This window comes from Cottoperca gobio, chromosome 2, assembly GCF_900634415.1.
Source record: "Cottoperca gobio chromosome 2, fCotGob3.1, whole genome shotgun sequence".
Lineage (NCBI taxonomy): Eukaryota > Metazoa > Chordata > Actinopteri > Perciformes > Bovichtidae > Cottoperca > Cottoperca gobio.
Window position 1 is genome coordinate 9,668,563 of NC_041356.1, and position 17,450 is coordinate 9,686,012.

Here is a 17,450-nt window from a genome sequence, read left to right on the forward strand (position 1 = left end):
ACGCATCAAAACACACTTCTTACATAGAATCAACATCAACATGGATTGTAACATTTATGTATTGTAAAATTGATTATTATATTATTGGATGTTTAGTGCTACGTGGTCTAACTACTAAATATTTGGAGTTTTTAGGGTGTTTTGTTGACAGAGGAGTCAAATTTCTATTCAAATGTCATCGCTGAAGAACATGTTAATGAATACAAAACACTGAAATCATGTTTTAGATGATATTCATAACGGAAAAGAACAAACCCTGTCTGGGGTCACATGAATAAAGGCTCTTAAATTCCTGAAGGAGCTTTGCTAATGTTACTCAAACAAGAGGAAATGGTGCATTTGTTGGGGACTATTTCCAAATACAAATGAAGGAACCCGTCAGCCTGCTTCCTGGCTGACGGGTTCAACAATGGAGCTCTATGTTACAGAGGAAGATGATGTATTGGCTTTGATACAAACACTTTTTTGTACTTATCCTTTAACTTCAGTCTAAGATGCAACATTTGCATTTAACATTTCAATAATTCAGCTCCTGTTAGTCATTATAAGTAACTTACAGTACAAGAGTAGAGTAAGCTGCAACATAGGAGAGGAGACAACCCAAAAAAAACCCCCCCTGTAATTTCAGAACCCTGACAACATTTCTGTCACCACCCGAGAACGATCAGAAGAATGAAGCGCTAAAAATAAGAGCAAAAGAGAGAGGTAGAGGGGATTTCATTTTTAATGAGAGCAAATTAGAGTGTGTTGAAGAGGACGGTGTGGGAGAAGGAGAAGATAATTCAGTGGGAAGGGAGGGAAGGAGGGGTGGTGCAAGGCGCTTCTTAAAGAGATGAGTTTTCTGCCTCTAAGGGAAGACGTGGAATGACTTTGCTCCCCTGCCTTACTCTCTGCATTTCCTTGGCAAACAGGAAAAAGACAGACAGACTGGAATGGAGCAGTCGTACATTATTGACAAGCACTAACATATAGAAGCTTGTGTTCCTTCAAGGGGACACTTTGAGACTTTTCATTTTGCATGACCAGTCAACATGGCCAGAATTTTATTTTCTAGTGATAAAATTAATCTTGTTGTGAAATTTAATTAAAGTCATTCATCCCTGAAACCAAACTAAAATTCAATCTGATAATGATTTTGCCTTTACACGTTCCACCCTCTGAATACCAAACTCATGAGCTGCTGCTTTCAAATCTGTTTTACTCTCTTTAGACACTCATATCCTCAGATCCAGAGAATGTCTCATACAGTAGATTCATTCCCATTCTGTTTGATTTTGATTCTTTAGTGTGTCTCTCTCTTTTCTCTACTGGAAGAAATGTCCGTCTTAAGAAGTTGTTTCATTAGTGCTGATTCAAGTGGGAATCGAGGTTGTTGCTCTGTGTTTTATTTTATTTTATGAAAAAGTACGATTTCAATCGTGGCTTCAGCTCTGCAAAGGTCAGTAGCCAGTTCTGAATATTGCATATGAACTGAAAGCATTGCAGTGAAGTAAGAAGGCACACAGAAAGCCCGGCCAGCTTTGTAGTGGAAATAGAAGTTAGATGGACAGAATCCATTAGGAGCAGAGGAAACCTTTTCTTTCTTCAGAATACAAACAGAAACACATTTGCTATAAAGACCTGCAGAGACGTAAATCTCGATCCCGCTAATCTAACAGCCTCCGCTCCTGGTCACGTGATTGCACGGTTGCTGTGACAACTTGCATGCATTTCCCTTTGGAATCCGCTGCGATCGGTCTCTCCATCCTCCCTGTTGTAAACACAAATACACGCTCAAGTACACACTCCCCTTTCCATGTATAATTCATACTTGTCGACCACCACATTAACCTTGCGAAGAGGCAAATCAGAGGGGGCAGATGATGGATGTCAGCTGCAGAAGGTCAGGGCTCAACTAGCGCGTTGTGTGTGTGTGTGAGTGTGTGTTGTGGTTTGAGAAGGAGAATAAACACACCACCTTGTCTCTGCCTGGTAGCGTTCACAGAGCAATTCCTAGTCTCATTGCTGAGGAATGCAAAACACACTCACGCCACTTCTACATATTCCTCTCTGTGGTCAAACACCGATCCTGTCTGATACAAGAGGAAGGAAACGCTGAGGCAGAGAAGTAGAAGTTGAGGACAAGAGGGACAAATAATATACATCAGATAATGTTTTGTACGGGCATTTCTTGTTTGCTTCGCGAGGCCAGTAGGGCATATTTACTCAGGATTTGCATCCCGTTCATCAGCCGCTGTACAGTCATAGGAAATCACATCCGGAACACACACACACACCCACACACACACACACACACACACACACACACACACACGCAGAGTGAGACTGTAGCCAAGACGGTGAGGGAGAGAAAGACACTGCGAGACGTCATCAGACAATGAAAATGCTTTAGTGACACATAAAAAGAATATTGCAGCAAATGAAAAGATATATTAAAAGCACATCGTTCACACTGTGAGCCTTCGTGCTCAATTCAGTCGGAAGTTAACATGGAGACCACTGAAGCCGGCGTTGACGGTTTCATTATAAGTTGATGCCGAGTGGAAGCACGCAAATGTGTGGGCTTTTTTTAGAGCAATGGCTGCCAACTCTGTGTGTGCTACTCAGTTACATCTGTAGTCTTAGATGTTGTAATGTTGTCCAAATGTTTGTCCCCGGTAAACAAAATCAGTATTTTTGATTTGATAGGTGGAGAACTGGTGTCCTCGCCTGCCCTGGAGGACAAAGACCCTGAATGAAGAAATGGACAGGAGGGGACAGGTGAGCAACTCAGCAAACAGCTTCTTTTAACTGTAACCTAAAAACACAAAAGACACTTTAACTACATCAGCTGCTTTTTGGAGAGGGCTCTCATCGCAAGACGTCGTACTGAGACAGCTAATGGTCTCTTCCTACTACTAAAATGTAAGTCTGAAAAAACACAGAGCACCATTATGTCAGACGCATTTCAAGCATCACGGTTGTGGTCCAAGTGGCATGAGTGTGTTTAATTCAAAGAGGCTTGTGTGTGTGTGTGTGTGTGTGTGACAACTCCACACTTGACAGTGAGTTTCCATTAGCATACATTTTTAAACCGAGTCTCTCTTGACGTTAAGTCCCACTCCATCATCCTGACACCACCGAAGAAAATGACACTCAACGCCATTTAATGGGATATTTAATATAAAAAAAAAAACACTTGCACTAATATGAGTGTAGTTTTTGTTTTATAAATGTTCCAAAATGGCAGTAAAGTGAGAGCTAATTTACCCTGCAGTGTGTTTGATCATATTTTAAAATGAGCACGCAGGCAGAGGCTGATCCACAGTGTCAACATGCCTGGATAGCATGAAGGACTCTCGTAGACCAAAGCCAGAGTGACGGGACCTTGGGACAAATCTGGAATAATGATCTTCTATCCCTGCCAGTGCACAAGCTCACTCAAATCCCACTTAGAGTGCCTCTCCGGGCCGACAGGCTTGCGCACAGCCCACAGTATCGGCGCTCCTCGAAAACACACCCCCTTCCCTCAGCTGCGGGTGAATCAATTTTAAGCACTCTTCATCCCCTCTCTGGATGCATCAACAGCACTGAGCCCTCTGCGGTGGGGAGATGCCATTTGACAGGATTTGGCGATTTTAATTCAGGCCCAGATTTTAATACGTTCAGTCTGCGGAAGTGATTTTCTGTCGTGAGGAGGGATGCTAATGCCCTGCAACAGCCTTGTTTCAGCCACCTTAGCAGCTGCTAATGGCACTGTGGTTTCTCCTGGCTCCTCTCCTTGTTTTCTCTCCTCACCTCTCCTTGTTTCCTCTCCTTCTCCTTGTTTACTCTCCTCTCCTCACCTCTCCTTGTTTCCTCTCCTCTCCTTGTTTTCTCTCCTCTCCTCTCCTTGTTTTCTCTCCTCACCTCTCCTTGTTTCTTCTCCTTCTCCTTGTTTACTCTCCTCACCTCTCCTTGTTTCCTCTCCTTCTCCTTGTTTACTCTCCTCTCCTCACCTCTCCTTGTTTCTCTACTTCCTCTCCTTGTTTTCTCTCCTCTCCTCTCCTTGTTTCCTCTCCTCTCTCCTCTTTCCTCTCTCTCTCTCCTTGTTTCCTCACCTCTCCTTGTGTTCTCTCCTCTCCTTGTTTCTTTTTCTCTACTTTCCACCTCTCCTCTCCTTGTTACTCTCATCTCCTTGTTTCCTCTCCTCTCCTTGTTTCCTCTCCTCTCTCTCCTTGTTTCCTCTCCCTCTCCTCTCCTTGTTTCCTCTCCATCTCCTCTCCTTGTTTCCTCTCCTCTCCTTGTTTCCTCTCCTCTCCTTGTTTCCTCTCCATCTCCTCTCCTGTTTCCTCTCCTCTCCTTGTTTCCTCTCCTCTCCTTGTTTCCTCTCCATCTCCTCTCCTTGTTTCCTCTCCATCTCCTCTCCTTGTTTCCTCTCCCTCTCCTCTCCTTGTTTCCTCTCCTCTCCTCTATAAAGCCTTCTTATACAAGGCATGACTGATGTATTCACTCCTTTCAGTCTATACAGCCGTGGCTGTAGTTTGCTTTAACATTTGCTCTGCACTCTGAAAAGCTTCAGTATTTGTATTTATGTCACTATACTTACAATGCCTTTCTGAATTCACCCTGTCACACAGTTTTTACTCTAAAGATGTATATAAAGTTTCTTTAATACCTTGCTCTCAGGAGCGATCTCAAACATATGCACATCTTTGTGTTCCCTCAATACATCATTTCCTCTGCAGATGTCTCTGGCGGTTATATTGACACATACAGGCTGACAAATGGTGCAACATATTAAACTTTCAACAGTTATTCATCCACCCATTTATCTCTACACCACCCCTGCTTCCATCTACCAATCCAAAGTGGTCAAATATAAGCATCCTTAAGCATGCAGTTTGTCTTTGAGAAGAGGCTCTTCATTTCTACAGCTCTTCCAGAAGAGTCTCCCTCCAAGAAAACTGCCCTTTAGCCATTTGGAAAGTGCAGTAGTCAATATTGCAATATTAAATTACATTAGATACATTTTTAAAGATCCCCATGGGATTACGTCAGCAGCAGCAGCAGCTGCAGCAGAAAGAAGGATAAAAGCACTTGAAACAAATGCAGTTATTTAGGATAATACAGCGAACAGGATCACAAATTGAAGATAATTACAGTTACAGTGTCTTTAGATTTACAGCTTTGAAATGAATATCTTACTCTGAACAGTGTCTGGTGCACAGATGAAGGAACATACTGTACAGTAGCAGCACAGTCACTGTTTTGTGTCGTGTCTGTGTGTGCAGGCGGAGGTGCGGACCGGTTTCGAGGAGCTTTACCGCGTGATGTCACAACGCGAGGAGTTCCGCTGGATGATGCTGAGGATAAGTCGCATGGCTGAGCCGTGGGTCAGCGCCATCCGCTCGCTGGCTGCCAAGCAGAACCTGGCCAGGCGTCGGAGGAAAAAGGTGGGCATAACGCACCGCGCAAAGTAGCACACAGGAGATACCAAGAGAGATTTGTTCTCAGATACACTGTAGGTGTAATTAACACATCAGTTGGAGACAGAATAACATCATTTATTTTACTTTAACCAGCCAACAGACTAGAAAAGGAGACGTTATCTGTCCCGGGATCAGTTTCATCAACACGCAGTATTCATATTTCAAGCAAAACTACATGCAACAAGGAAGAAATGATGCATAACTTATGAGTTCCTAACCTAGGAACCGCTTTAGAGTATTACTTTGTAGAATAATTATTAAGGCCAACGAACGGCATTTATCAGTATTAGAACAAAGCAGCTTGAACTTTGCTATAGCGGCGAGGAATATAAAAAGCCACGTTCATAGCCTGTGATCAGCTGATATTAAGAATGGTTATAAACATAACAAACTTCGTTAAAGTCTAGTTTAAAGTTTTTAAAGTTGTTCTATAAAGCTGAGAATGTTTCCATATTCTGTTGGTGCTCAGTTTGCATCTTCATTCTTTAATCTTTGAAAGTTTCTCCACACAAAGCTGGTGGCAGACATCGTGGTGTGTTAGCCTAGTTTAGATGCTGGAGTCCACAATAGATGAATTTGATGTGGTTTAAGGAAGTTGTGCTGCTGAGTTTAGCATCCCTGCCGACTCCAGAGAACTGCATCCTCTCCGGAAGACGTTTTCCCTTGAAATAGTTTGTGTTTTATTAAACGAAGCTCTACAACAGACTACAGAAACAGGTACAGATATAATTTAGATAACCTATTTGGGAGAACTCCTAATCTCAAGACTTCACAACTGGATATGAGCTATAAACTCAAATTTGAATGTTTCATCCCCGCCCTCCCCACACTTTCAGCCTGTTGAAATGCATGCCCTAGGTACACACACACACACACACACACACACTCTTATTCACACTTGTAAACTGCCCCACTTTTGCTCACTGAAGAAATGGTGGTGGGAAAGGACTGACATGGATATTCCATTGTGTCCCAAGCTGGTAGCAGCTCCCAGCACTGAATAATGTACTCCACACTTTTCCACCGGCCTTGTGAATAATTCACGTCACATTCCCGTGATACCTTGGTGCTGATTCAAAGCAGCATCCCCCTTTTAAGAGAGCGCCGAAGAGTACAAGAAACAAGAACCCCCAACCGTCCATCTATCTCGCTATCAATCTATGGTGTCTCACCTTTCCCTCCTTAATGTCTCAGTTTAATCTATTCAGTCTATAATTAAACAAAGAGCGTTTTTCTCTCTAATTTCAAAGACAGGTTTTTATTTCAGCCGCTAATCTCTTTTAGCTATTAATCCGCACATATTAATCCTTGACTAGTGTGCTCTGGGACTGTGGCTGGCTGTCAACAATGAAAAATGCGTCGGTCACTTCAAACAAAGCTTGCTATTACTTCCTGCTCCTGCTGTGGAACACTGTGTTCCCCTTTGTGTGCGTGTGTGTTGTATATATTTGAGTTAATGTGTTTTTCTCAGCATGTGCACCGTGCACCTGTAAGGATAACATGCTTTTCCCCTCACAACAGATCCTGGTGCACTTGGGCCTGCTGACCAAGGAGTCAGGCTTCAAAATAGCAGAAAACGCCTTCAGCGGTGGTCCATTGGGAGAGTTGGTCCAATGGAGTGATCTCATAACCACGCTGTACCTGCTGGGCCATGATGTTCGCATCTCAGCCTCCCTGGCCGAGCTCAAAGAGTCAGTACCAAACACACTGAGTACTATCATATTCTCTAAGTTATTACTGTATGTTGGACCAGGCTTGCAGGAAATAAATTATTCTTTCCTGTTTGTTCCCGATTCAAAGGTCATAGTATAGCCGTGGAGCCAATAATAATAATGATTGTTGTGTATCCAGATGTACGTCTGCACAACAGATGGTTTAGGTTAGATAAAGAAAAACAATTTGAGGGAGGAAACACTCGATTCCAACAGTTTTGCACCGTGTATACTTTGTAGGCAGAGATTTTTCCAGAAAAGCGTGTTAGGCAACTACAAACTTAGAGTAAAACCTCGCCATGTTTAATGACCAAATGACCATTTAAACTCAAACTTTTGCCCCCAGGATCATGCGCAAGGTCATGGGGAACAAGTCCAGTTGCCCAACCCAGGGTGACAAGGTGGTCGAGCTCATCTACATCGACATCGTGGGCCTCACCCAGTTTAAGAAGACGCTGGGACCTTCCTGGGTCCACTACCAGTAAGTACATTTACATCCATCGACCACCTTCTGACCACGAGTGATGAGTTGCCTACATGGCCACACAGTTTGTGTTTTTGTCTGCGTTCTCACTGGTTTTGAGTGGAAAATGTGTCAGTCAGTCAGTTTGAAGCCACATTTTTCGTATACCATGCACTCTTTCACACTAGCCGTCTTTCCAGTACAACCAGTTCTTCAATTCAGCTCTGCTAGAGCCGTTTAAATACTTATCTTGCACGGCAACGGTTAGTTTGAGCAAGACCGTACTCCTCCCATTATCTCTCAAATGAATTCAGTCATTTCTTCAGTTATCTAACCTTATGCTGCCACTGCCAACAGCTTTTCTCACATATGCAAAGGGCATAGGGTTGAGGCTTGCCTGGCACTTGCTGGGACAATGAGTCTATTTTCTGCTCAAACATTACCACAATTTCCCAAGTGGCCGCAGTAGCGTCTGCTGTTTGCAAGGTTTTGAGTCTATTCTCTCCCTCGATTGCTCCGCTGAGGACTGTAGATGAGGCTGGTTTGTTTTGAAAAAGCTCTCATCAGCTCCGACTGACAGGAAAAGAGGCAGAACAATAAGTCTGAGGGACACCAATGGCCCCGCTGGTTCCTCCTGCTTGTCACCAGGTTTTGTTTGTCTGTGACATAACACTTTAAACTGCATCCGCTCCCTTTTTGTGCCCTGAGAAGATTCAGCCCCAGGTGTAATATAAATTGCAGATGCTGTTTCTGCATTATATTACCTGCCATTATTGAACACTAATGTATGAAAGCACTGAATGTCAGTGCTTTGTGAAAGAGGAATTGCGTAGATAGTAGGTCGGCGGCTTTCTTCTGCACTCATTGTAACCATGTCAGTTTCCCGGCATCTGCCAACGTGTCTTTTACTTTCCTTTCTCTTGTTAGTGAATTACATTCTGCCTTTGTGGCCTGAGAATCCCTGTGTGCTACCATCTTCTCTTGACCTTTGTCATACAGGAAGGCAGGCAGAAAGATTTCCTATGGACCCAACATGCCACATTTGTTTGCATATCAGACCCAAAATTCGTACAAGCAATAAACTGTCATTATTGTTCCCCTTTATCTGGTTCTTTCTTTGTGTTTGGGGACAAAGCAGCCCAGGCCCGTTTGTGATTAATGTGTTTTGTTATTGCCCCAGTCTTCTGGATATGAGTCTTACAGTGCTGTATCACTGCGTTTCATACTACTCCGGAGGATTGGGAATGCTCTGAGCTGTTGTTTTCTGGGTATAAACTACAGCCAACGTTGCCTTATTGTTCTATTTCATTTAATCCTTTCATCCAATAACAGAATCGGGCAACGCACTTTCATCTGCATCAGCAAGGCTGCAGAAAATGTGCCGGTGTTGATGCAGAAATGAAACTGGACAAATGACAAGTTAGTCATCGGCTGCGTGTGTCCACCAGTTTGATTTCACCATTTCTCCTCTGGCTTTAGTTTTGACACAGCGCTGGCTTCTGCTCACCCTCAGTGTCCGTTTGGAGATTGTGCGATCATGCAAATCATGAAGTGGTAACATGTAAACGTTTTGGCAGAACATTGTTACACCGCACATTATATGATAACAGTGGCAGATTTATCAAAATGTTTAGTTTAATATGATATAAAACTGAGACATCTGCATATAGGAGCGGCTGGAAACAGCATTTTCGGACATCTTTGCATAAATAATTACTTTTACAATTAATGTTTGCTGCTTGTCGCTGCAGGTGATTTCCAAAAACCTGTTTTCACAGATGGAAAAAGTAACGTAAGCGACTTCCAAGTATCCTGGAAAAAACTTTTCTCATCTGTTCTTCATAAACACAGGAGAGAAAACGATTTAGGTTCAGACTTAGTGCTAATGTAGATGGATGAGAATCCCTGTAAAATAATCAGTAACATATTACAGTATATCTTTCCCAGCTCTTTCATAATACACATAATTAACTCATTTATCTGTTTACCATGCAGCTGTTGTGTTTAGCTTTAGGGTTGTGCAGACATGCAACAACCCCCTCAGGTAAATTATTCTAAAACAGAAATTCCCATCTGATATTTATTTCCTTACGACCCATATAGGACAATTTTATGTATTTCTTATTTCACAAGGGAGATGCTCATAACAGGAGAGAAAGTTAGCTATTAATCCACTGGATCACTGTAGGGGGACCACAATATAGCGAAATTACACATCTGCGTCAACAACATCCTCACTCTGCACAGCTCGATTGGGATAGTGCAGCAAATGTTACTAAGTGCACACTTGTTGAGCTGAACAGCCGCAACTCCTGTCACATTATAACGCCCACGGTCAACTCACTGGACTCACAATATGCACTGAAAGCCTCCCTGCAGCCATATTTACATCCTGTAATGGCTCCAACAGCACTGCTCCATCTGTTGAGGGTGAATCTACCGGGGACAGTGGAACTGGCATGTGGGCATGTTGTTGTTGTTGTTGTTCTGCTTTTTAGTCTAAAGTTTCCTCATGGTGAATGTGTTTCCCAGCTCGCAACTCTCCCAGCGGCTTTCACAGTTCACACAGCCAGCTGCACAGCATCTGCCGGGGCGGAGAGACGATCACTGAGAGAGAGAGGGAGAAGTTTTAGCTGCAGATGTCTGTGTGTTGTGAGATTGAGACGCACCTCATTTGTATTCACCTACAAGAAAAATATCTTTCTGAGGCTCGAGATTCCCAGTAAATCTCATCGTTTTAGTATTCTGTAGGAGAAACCGATCAAATGATTTAGATTAATGGCATCCTTTCCTCTCTTTTGTAATTGGCCCTTTTTGTAAAATAGCTAGCGAAGGACGGGGCGAACCAGATGTAATCAAGCATCTAAAAAAGAGAAGTGAGTGACGATGAGTGAGTTAGTGAATGCAGAGCATGGAGTTTAAGGTCATGGGCGAGCTGTTCTCTGCATATATACCAGTCCCTCCGCTGGTTGTGGTCTAATTAATCCTGTGCTGTGACCTTAAAGTCTCACACCTCCACAGGGCGGGATGTTTCCATCTGCCTGTCTGCGAGCGGAGGCATCGTGTGTGTAATCTCATGATACTCTATAGATACATCACTGTGTCACTGCATACATGATTAATTACATTATCAAAGACACTCGTACAGTGTGTTCAGCCATAACTCCAATTACATTAATACTACACTATGCTTAATATGAATGAATTAAAGTTGTATTTGTTTGTTATGTATATTCAATGATGATGAGTAGATTTTGATGCTAATACTTCTGTACTTTGACTTTCTACACTGTTATTACTTCGACCACCTCTGGATCTTAATGTTAAGCTTCTCATGCATCTTTGCTTCTGGCGTGGAGCAGACATTAACACTCTGGTGTTTGTGTCGCAGGTGCATGCTGCGGGTGCTGGATTCGTTCGGGACAGAACCAGAGTTCAACCACGCCCACTACGCCCAGGCCAAGGGTCACAAGACGCCCTGGGGGAAGTGGAACCTCAACCCGCAGCAGTTCAACACCATGTTCCGTAAGTCTGCAGGATGCCAACACACACACACACACACACACACACACACACAACAACTCTCTTACCAATAGTGCATTCAACAACCTTCACGAGAAGATGACTAAGCTTTAGCTCTGGTAGTTATAAAAATGGAAAAACAGGCCATTTGGCTCAATAATGCCGTGAGTGCAGGATTTTAAATCTGTTTTCCACAGTTTAAGTGATAAAAAACCAGCACGGATCCATCCTCTTGAGTCAACAAGTTAAGATCCTGATCCGCCCCAAATACAAAAGTATATCGTGCTGGACACTGGCCTTCTTCTCCACATGACTCTCCCCATTTCCTTTCCCAAGTTGCCAAACACGGCTACTTGCAGTATGAATCAGTTTTCATGATGATTACACCCTTGGCTGTTGCCGATCTCCACAGTTCCAGTTAGATGTTCTGCTATGAATGACATGTTTTGAGGCATAATAGAAAATCCAGCACGTTTGTAATGGAATATCGTCGAGCAGATTAAAGGAAACTAAGAGGTCAGACGCTCTCCAATGTACTGTGATTATGAATGTAGGACGTCGGGGTTTTATTGCTCTGTGTGTGTGTGTACATCACTCCTCCTGTATGCTCACTCTGAGGTGGATCAGTGGTGGTGGTGCTGCAGAGCAGAGAGGGGAGACAGTCCCCGGGAGTATTGACCTTTTCCCCGTGGCTAAGAGAAAGTGAAACGTTACCCTTGCAGTCCCTGTTTGAGAGGTGAGGCCAGGAACTATCCAGAATGCCACAGCACCTGAATAGGACCTTTGTCCGCTGAATAGGGTATGTCTTTCTCATAGCACACTGTTGCCTTTGCACCAAATACAGTAAAGAGTCGCTAGGTTAGATGATATCGCCGGTGAAACAAGTGCACAGTGGTTCGGCCGAGTGTTAAAACCTCCGAGTGGCATCACTTCCAGGCACGAGAGACGTGAAAGATCTCCCCCCCTCTCTCTGCATTGTGCTGCGCAACACCTTACCTTCAGGCTGAAGAGTAGCATGTGTACCAAACACTATTACATTACACCTCCGAGGATGAGGAAATGTTATCAGACTTTGCACACATTATATTTGCACATGTTGTACTTGTGAGCAGGTGCTTCTGTCAGCTTGGATTTACAATGGGTGGACTTTACTGCTTGTGGACACTTTACTTATGGTGCCAGGATCTGCAAAAGGAACTCGTATTTCTGTCTCACATTTATCACTAGACCGTATATAAGAAGTGGACGTAGTCACGACGTCACCCATTGGTTTGTGGACTTCCGTTTTGAAACCTCGACCTTGGCATTTTGCCTGTCGCCATCTTGGTTTTTTTAGAACCGGAAGTGACGAGAGCGTCAAAGAAATATTAAAGTATTTTATTGCTATTTGCAAGAACAGTGTAGTTCGAGTTAAGAAGTAAACACACCTTTACCTGCTCTAACCTTATATAAAATGTGATATTTAGATTCCCTGGTCGTTGCATTGTATTATAACTCAGCAACTGAATGTAGATTTAACAATAGACAGATCAGGTGCTTGTCGTTAATCTATCCTATCTTTGGATTGGTCCATTTGTTACGATTAGGCTGCGCTCTATAAATTATTGGTTTGGGGAATTGGGAGCTTGTGGCCTCTGGCCAATAAGACAAGACGAGGCCAAATTGAGCTCATTAATCTATTCCAGAGTCGGGATAGCAGGGTACAGTTTGTGTTTGAGTGTCTCAGTTAGAGTTGTCTCCCAGCAGAAGCCATTTATAATCAGGGGAGCTGAATACTTCAAATGTAATAACTAAAAAGAATTTAACCTTTCCTGTAGGTCACAATGACATGTAAGGATTCAATTCAAGTCTAATGTATTTACTTTACTCTTCTTCAGCTTAAAAATAGGTTTTTATTACAAAGGACCTTGGTATGGGACATAACCCTGACTACAGACAGACATATCCAGACGTTTTAATCAAATTAAAAAGACTGTATCTACTGTCACAGAGATGCATACATGGCCAAGAAATCAGCTTTGTTTCTTTTAAACCCTTTTCCTGTGTGTATCTCTGCCGCTGAATACTTAATCCCTTAAGGAAATGATGATTAATAATTGTCAGAGCTCGAACATAGCAGTACATAGTATTTATCTCTGAGGCATTGCCAACCACGTAATTGACCCTGAAATCTGCTGGCTGATTGATAATGTCGCTGGCACACCCTCTCGCTAAAGGTTATCTTTATTATCCATCTGTGATGGATCAATAGGCTGTCTCGAACACGCATGAGTCACTGTTCAAAGCTCAAACATACTTTCTTCTTTGTTTACAAAATAATAGTATAGCAGTATATGTGAACTGGGTTGACTATGTGACGCCCCATAGGTCAGATTTTATTCTCGCAGATCTATAATTACATGGTAAAGAAATGATCACTCTCTAATTGTTAACTGTTTTTATTTTTCTCTGTTTGTCACAAATCTTGAAATGGGGAATTTCAGACATTAATGGATGATGATAATATTGGGAAATATTGTATGAATACAAAGTAAATGAAAAAAGAATTACCAGACATAAAGGAATAATTTGTTGAGAATGAGATCCTTGCAAAAGGTAATGAAATGCAGACTAATGGCTTTCAGATGCCCTCTTACCTCGTCTATATATATATATATCTGTTGGATTTACAGCATTTTGTAATGAAACATTGGTGTCGACAAGATCGTCTGACCCTTTTGCATTCGCCTGCGTCTGTTCACACATTGAGGGTGTTATTCTGCTGTAAGTGAGCACCTCTCCCTGCGTTTCTACCCTCATCATTCGAAACCCTTTCAGACGCTTCCATCGATTGCAGCGGATTAGCATAATGTTCCCAAAGCTCCGACACTGAAGGCCAGAAAGACTGCTCCATCTCTATGTTTTCTTTTTAATGTATTCACTAAGCATGGGCAGTGAGTTTTTTTGGACTTGGTGGTGCAGGTACCATCGTGTGATGATGTACTGTGAGACTTTCCTGCTTCTTTAACGTGCACAGCCCCTCTCACCCCGTCAGAGGACATATCCCGCCCTTTCTTCACCCTGTTCCTCCACACAATGTTGTGCCAATATTGACTCCAAAACTAACAGAGTGAACATAGCAACTTTGTCGCACAATTCACAAGTTTGTCAAGAGCGACAAGGCAACGCTGTCCTCCAGGTCTGTTTGTTAGCTAATAGCAAATGAAGCTGTGGCAAGATGAGTGACATTTTGAGTGGCGGCTCTAGTGGGAGAGAAGGCATCTGTTGCCAAATGCATCAAGAGGGCCTAACAGTAATTAACAGCCTGTCCTGTTTGCACAGATAGTTTGGTACACAAGTGTTAGTGCTGCCTTCTCCCAGTGCCTGGGACCATCGCTGCCATCAGAGTTACATCTCAGTTATTAGTAACCATCATTCTTCTGGCTCGGGCTGCAACTCCATATTATTTTCATTATCGATTAATCTGCGGATTATTTACTGGCTCATTTTGAAAACCAGCTGTTTTAAAAATGATCAACTAATTGTTGCATCTCTGACACCTCACACAGATCTTGTGATATCTTCATAACTCCCACATCCCTGTGCTCTCCTACACACACACATAACACAAACTAAAGTAACAGCACCCGATGGGTAAAAGGCTCCTCTGTGCATTGTAATGCTGGGAAGTGCAGAACAGAAGGATTTGAACATTGAAACCTGAGACGTGTAATCACATGCAGTGTAAAGCAGAGATAGTGTGACACTCACTGTCTGGCTCTTTGCCCAGAGAAAGCACTGCACACTGTAACGACATACATCTTACTTAACATGTCCAGTCAGGACGCTGAGAGGAAAGTTGGATGTGTAAAGTACAAAGCAACCTGTGATAAGCCTCCAACAAACATTCCAAACTTGAATTACGCTTTATTGTTACTATGATGAGTACAAGGTAATACAAGACTTCTCTTCATGCCCTTTTCAAATCGTTAGAGGAAAATGAGACTGCACATTTTCTCAATAATTGCTTCGTCTGGTGCTGGGCTCATTTACTCTGCATAGCACATTTCATTGTTTTATGTTTGCCCAAAGACATTTAGCCAGATCCAATATGTGGACTGCCTGCAGAGATCGAGTGAACAAACATTGGGTCTTTGTTGAGTGGGAGAGAATGTCACATTGCGGCCAACACCCTGAAAACGACACGTCAACAGTATTTGTGAAACTACTGTTTAATAGCTCTCACTGTTTCTGCTCTTATCTACGGCAGTGAAATGACGCCGCAGCAGCTGCATCTCTAACATTATTATTACATGAGCTGTGCTTAGTCCAGAGGATATTCGCAGTATGTTTAAATTCTTTACTGAAATATTCCCAATAAATCCTCCTTATTTACTGTACTGAAGCCAATTCCATCTACCTCTGACCTTAATCTGACTCTGTAGTAAATAGCGTTGTGGTAAAAACAACAAGCTCTGACCACAGCCGCTCCTTCGCGGTCCAAACACAAACCACAACTGTGCACCAAAGCACCTCGCAGCCTGTTTCATATACTTCAAGAGGTGATGAGGTCGGCGTCTCAGTCTGTTTGTTCTATTACTAAATTACATTATTAAGTATATTCAGTTTTGACTGATCATTTCCCGCCCCCACTCCTTGTCTTCACATTTGTTTTACAAGGCAGATGGCTGTGAGGCGGAGAGCTGACAGCGTCGGGCTCCACACTTGACCTGCTCATCTTGTTGTTCCCATAGTAACTATCACCGAGCAATAAGGAACAGAGTGCTCGTCGAGTTGTGTCGTGCAGCCGTGTTCCCGTATCTCTCTTAGACTTATGATCCGTGCTAAATGCCCGGATTAAAATGGGCTTGTTAACTGAATTGTACGCAGGCGCATGTGCATGTGCACGATTCTGCCTCAGTGATGCATAAATTAAGGTGAGGAAAATGGATACCTATGCCGGAATTAATTTGCCATCTTATTCCCAAAGAAGCGATGACTTATTTTGTCCTCACATCTTTCCTTCTTCTGATTTTAAAACACATTTAAATGCATCACCTTGAAGTTTCAATGGAGCCTCTGACGGTCTTCTTAATCTCTTAAAGGCATGCACTGATATTCATACGAGTGTGTTTGTATGCATTTTATTTACTGCAGCTCACACCCCAGACAACAGCTTCCTGGGCTTCGTGGTGGAGCAGCACCTCAACGCCAGCGACATCAGACACATCGACGACATCAAGAGACAGAACCAGTCGCTGGTCTACGGCAAAGTGGACAACTTCTGGAAGGTATGCACACGAGACATTTACGATAGTACTAACGCACTGTGCATATTATCTACGCCCTGAAACATGGACATTTCTTTCTTTCTTATTTTTAGAAATTGTGACACAAGAAAAGTAAAATAACATGAAATAGAAATATGAATAGGCAAGGCAAGATAATAAGTAACAAAGGTAGCAAACATAACACGTACATGCAAGTGCAAAACTTATAATGTACACACATACATGCAGACGTATTGACTGCTCAAATACTAAAACCCTCTGACATGCACGAATGTACACATAGATACATACGTGCCATACGTGTGTATTCCTCCTGACGATGAAAGGGACACACTAGGTGCACCAGGAATAACCTATTTTCAGACCTCTGAGACCTCTGCAGTGAAACTCTTTGAACAACCTTGGGTAAAACTTTCAGAGGAAAGTTAATAACAGTCTGGTTTAGGAGCTCAAATTCAGCTAATCGCCTTCTCCGTGAAGTTTTTAATATATTCAAATACATGCTCACACTGCGGCACGGAGACCAAGGGATTACTGTATCCTAGACAAAAACGACTTAGAGACTTGGAGAGATTTGCACATTGTTTGGCATGCCATGGATGTTTGGATTACTGCCTGCGCCTTGATGAGCTTTCAGCCGACACCATGTATGTTACAGAGTGCGTCGCTGCAGATCCCACTCTGCAGTCTGACAGAGTAACCCGGTGCATTGATAATAGAAGCAACAAGAGAGAGTTATCTTCATGTAACATGCCTGGAGTTCAAATGCCTTCTGCTATCAGGAGGCTGCATGATTTCAGGTGATTTTTTTAATAAATGAATAACTTACAAAGCATATAATTAGCATGCTCTCCTCCACCAGACTCCATTGACAAAAACAGTCATTTTACCTCGCATACATCGTCAAACACTCTTAAAATAAACCTCATCACAACCTTCTCGTTGGTCTTTCCACTGCGCCAACAACTACTCTGGTTTGAAGTTTGAAAGAGACACTAAATAAGTAACCGATATAAAAAGCAGTTACCACCGT

At 42.7% G+C, this 17,450-nt stretch overlaps 1 protein-coding gene across 8 annotated transcripts in view; it reads left to right on the forward strand.

Moving 5' to 3' along the window:
- mgat5 (alpha-1,6-mannosylglycoprotein 6-beta-N-acetylglucosaminyltransferase) overlaps positions 1-17,450 on the forward strand; it is a 65,640-nt gene that overhangs the window by 30,470 nt on the left and 17,720 nt on the right. For all 8 annotated transcript variants that reach the window (XR_003833544.1, XR_003833547.1, XM_029450082.1 and 5 more), the window contains 6 exons: positions 2,689-2,760; positions 5,253-5,414; positions 6,972-7,141; positions 7,509-7,643; positions 11,017-11,150; positions 16,284-16,417. Coding sequence is in view for 6 of the 8 variants with exons in the window: in XM_029450082.1 (XP_029305942.1) it covers positions 2,689-2,760; positions 5,253-5,414; positions 6,972-7,141; positions 7,509-7,643; positions 11,017-11,150; positions 16,284-16,417 (807 nt within the window). In the remaining 2 variants the exon portion in view is untranslated. The remainder of the gene's footprint in view (positions 1-2,688; positions 2,761-5,252; positions 5,415-6,971; positions 7,142-7,508; positions 7,644-11,016; positions 11,151-16,283; positions 16,418-17,450) is intronic.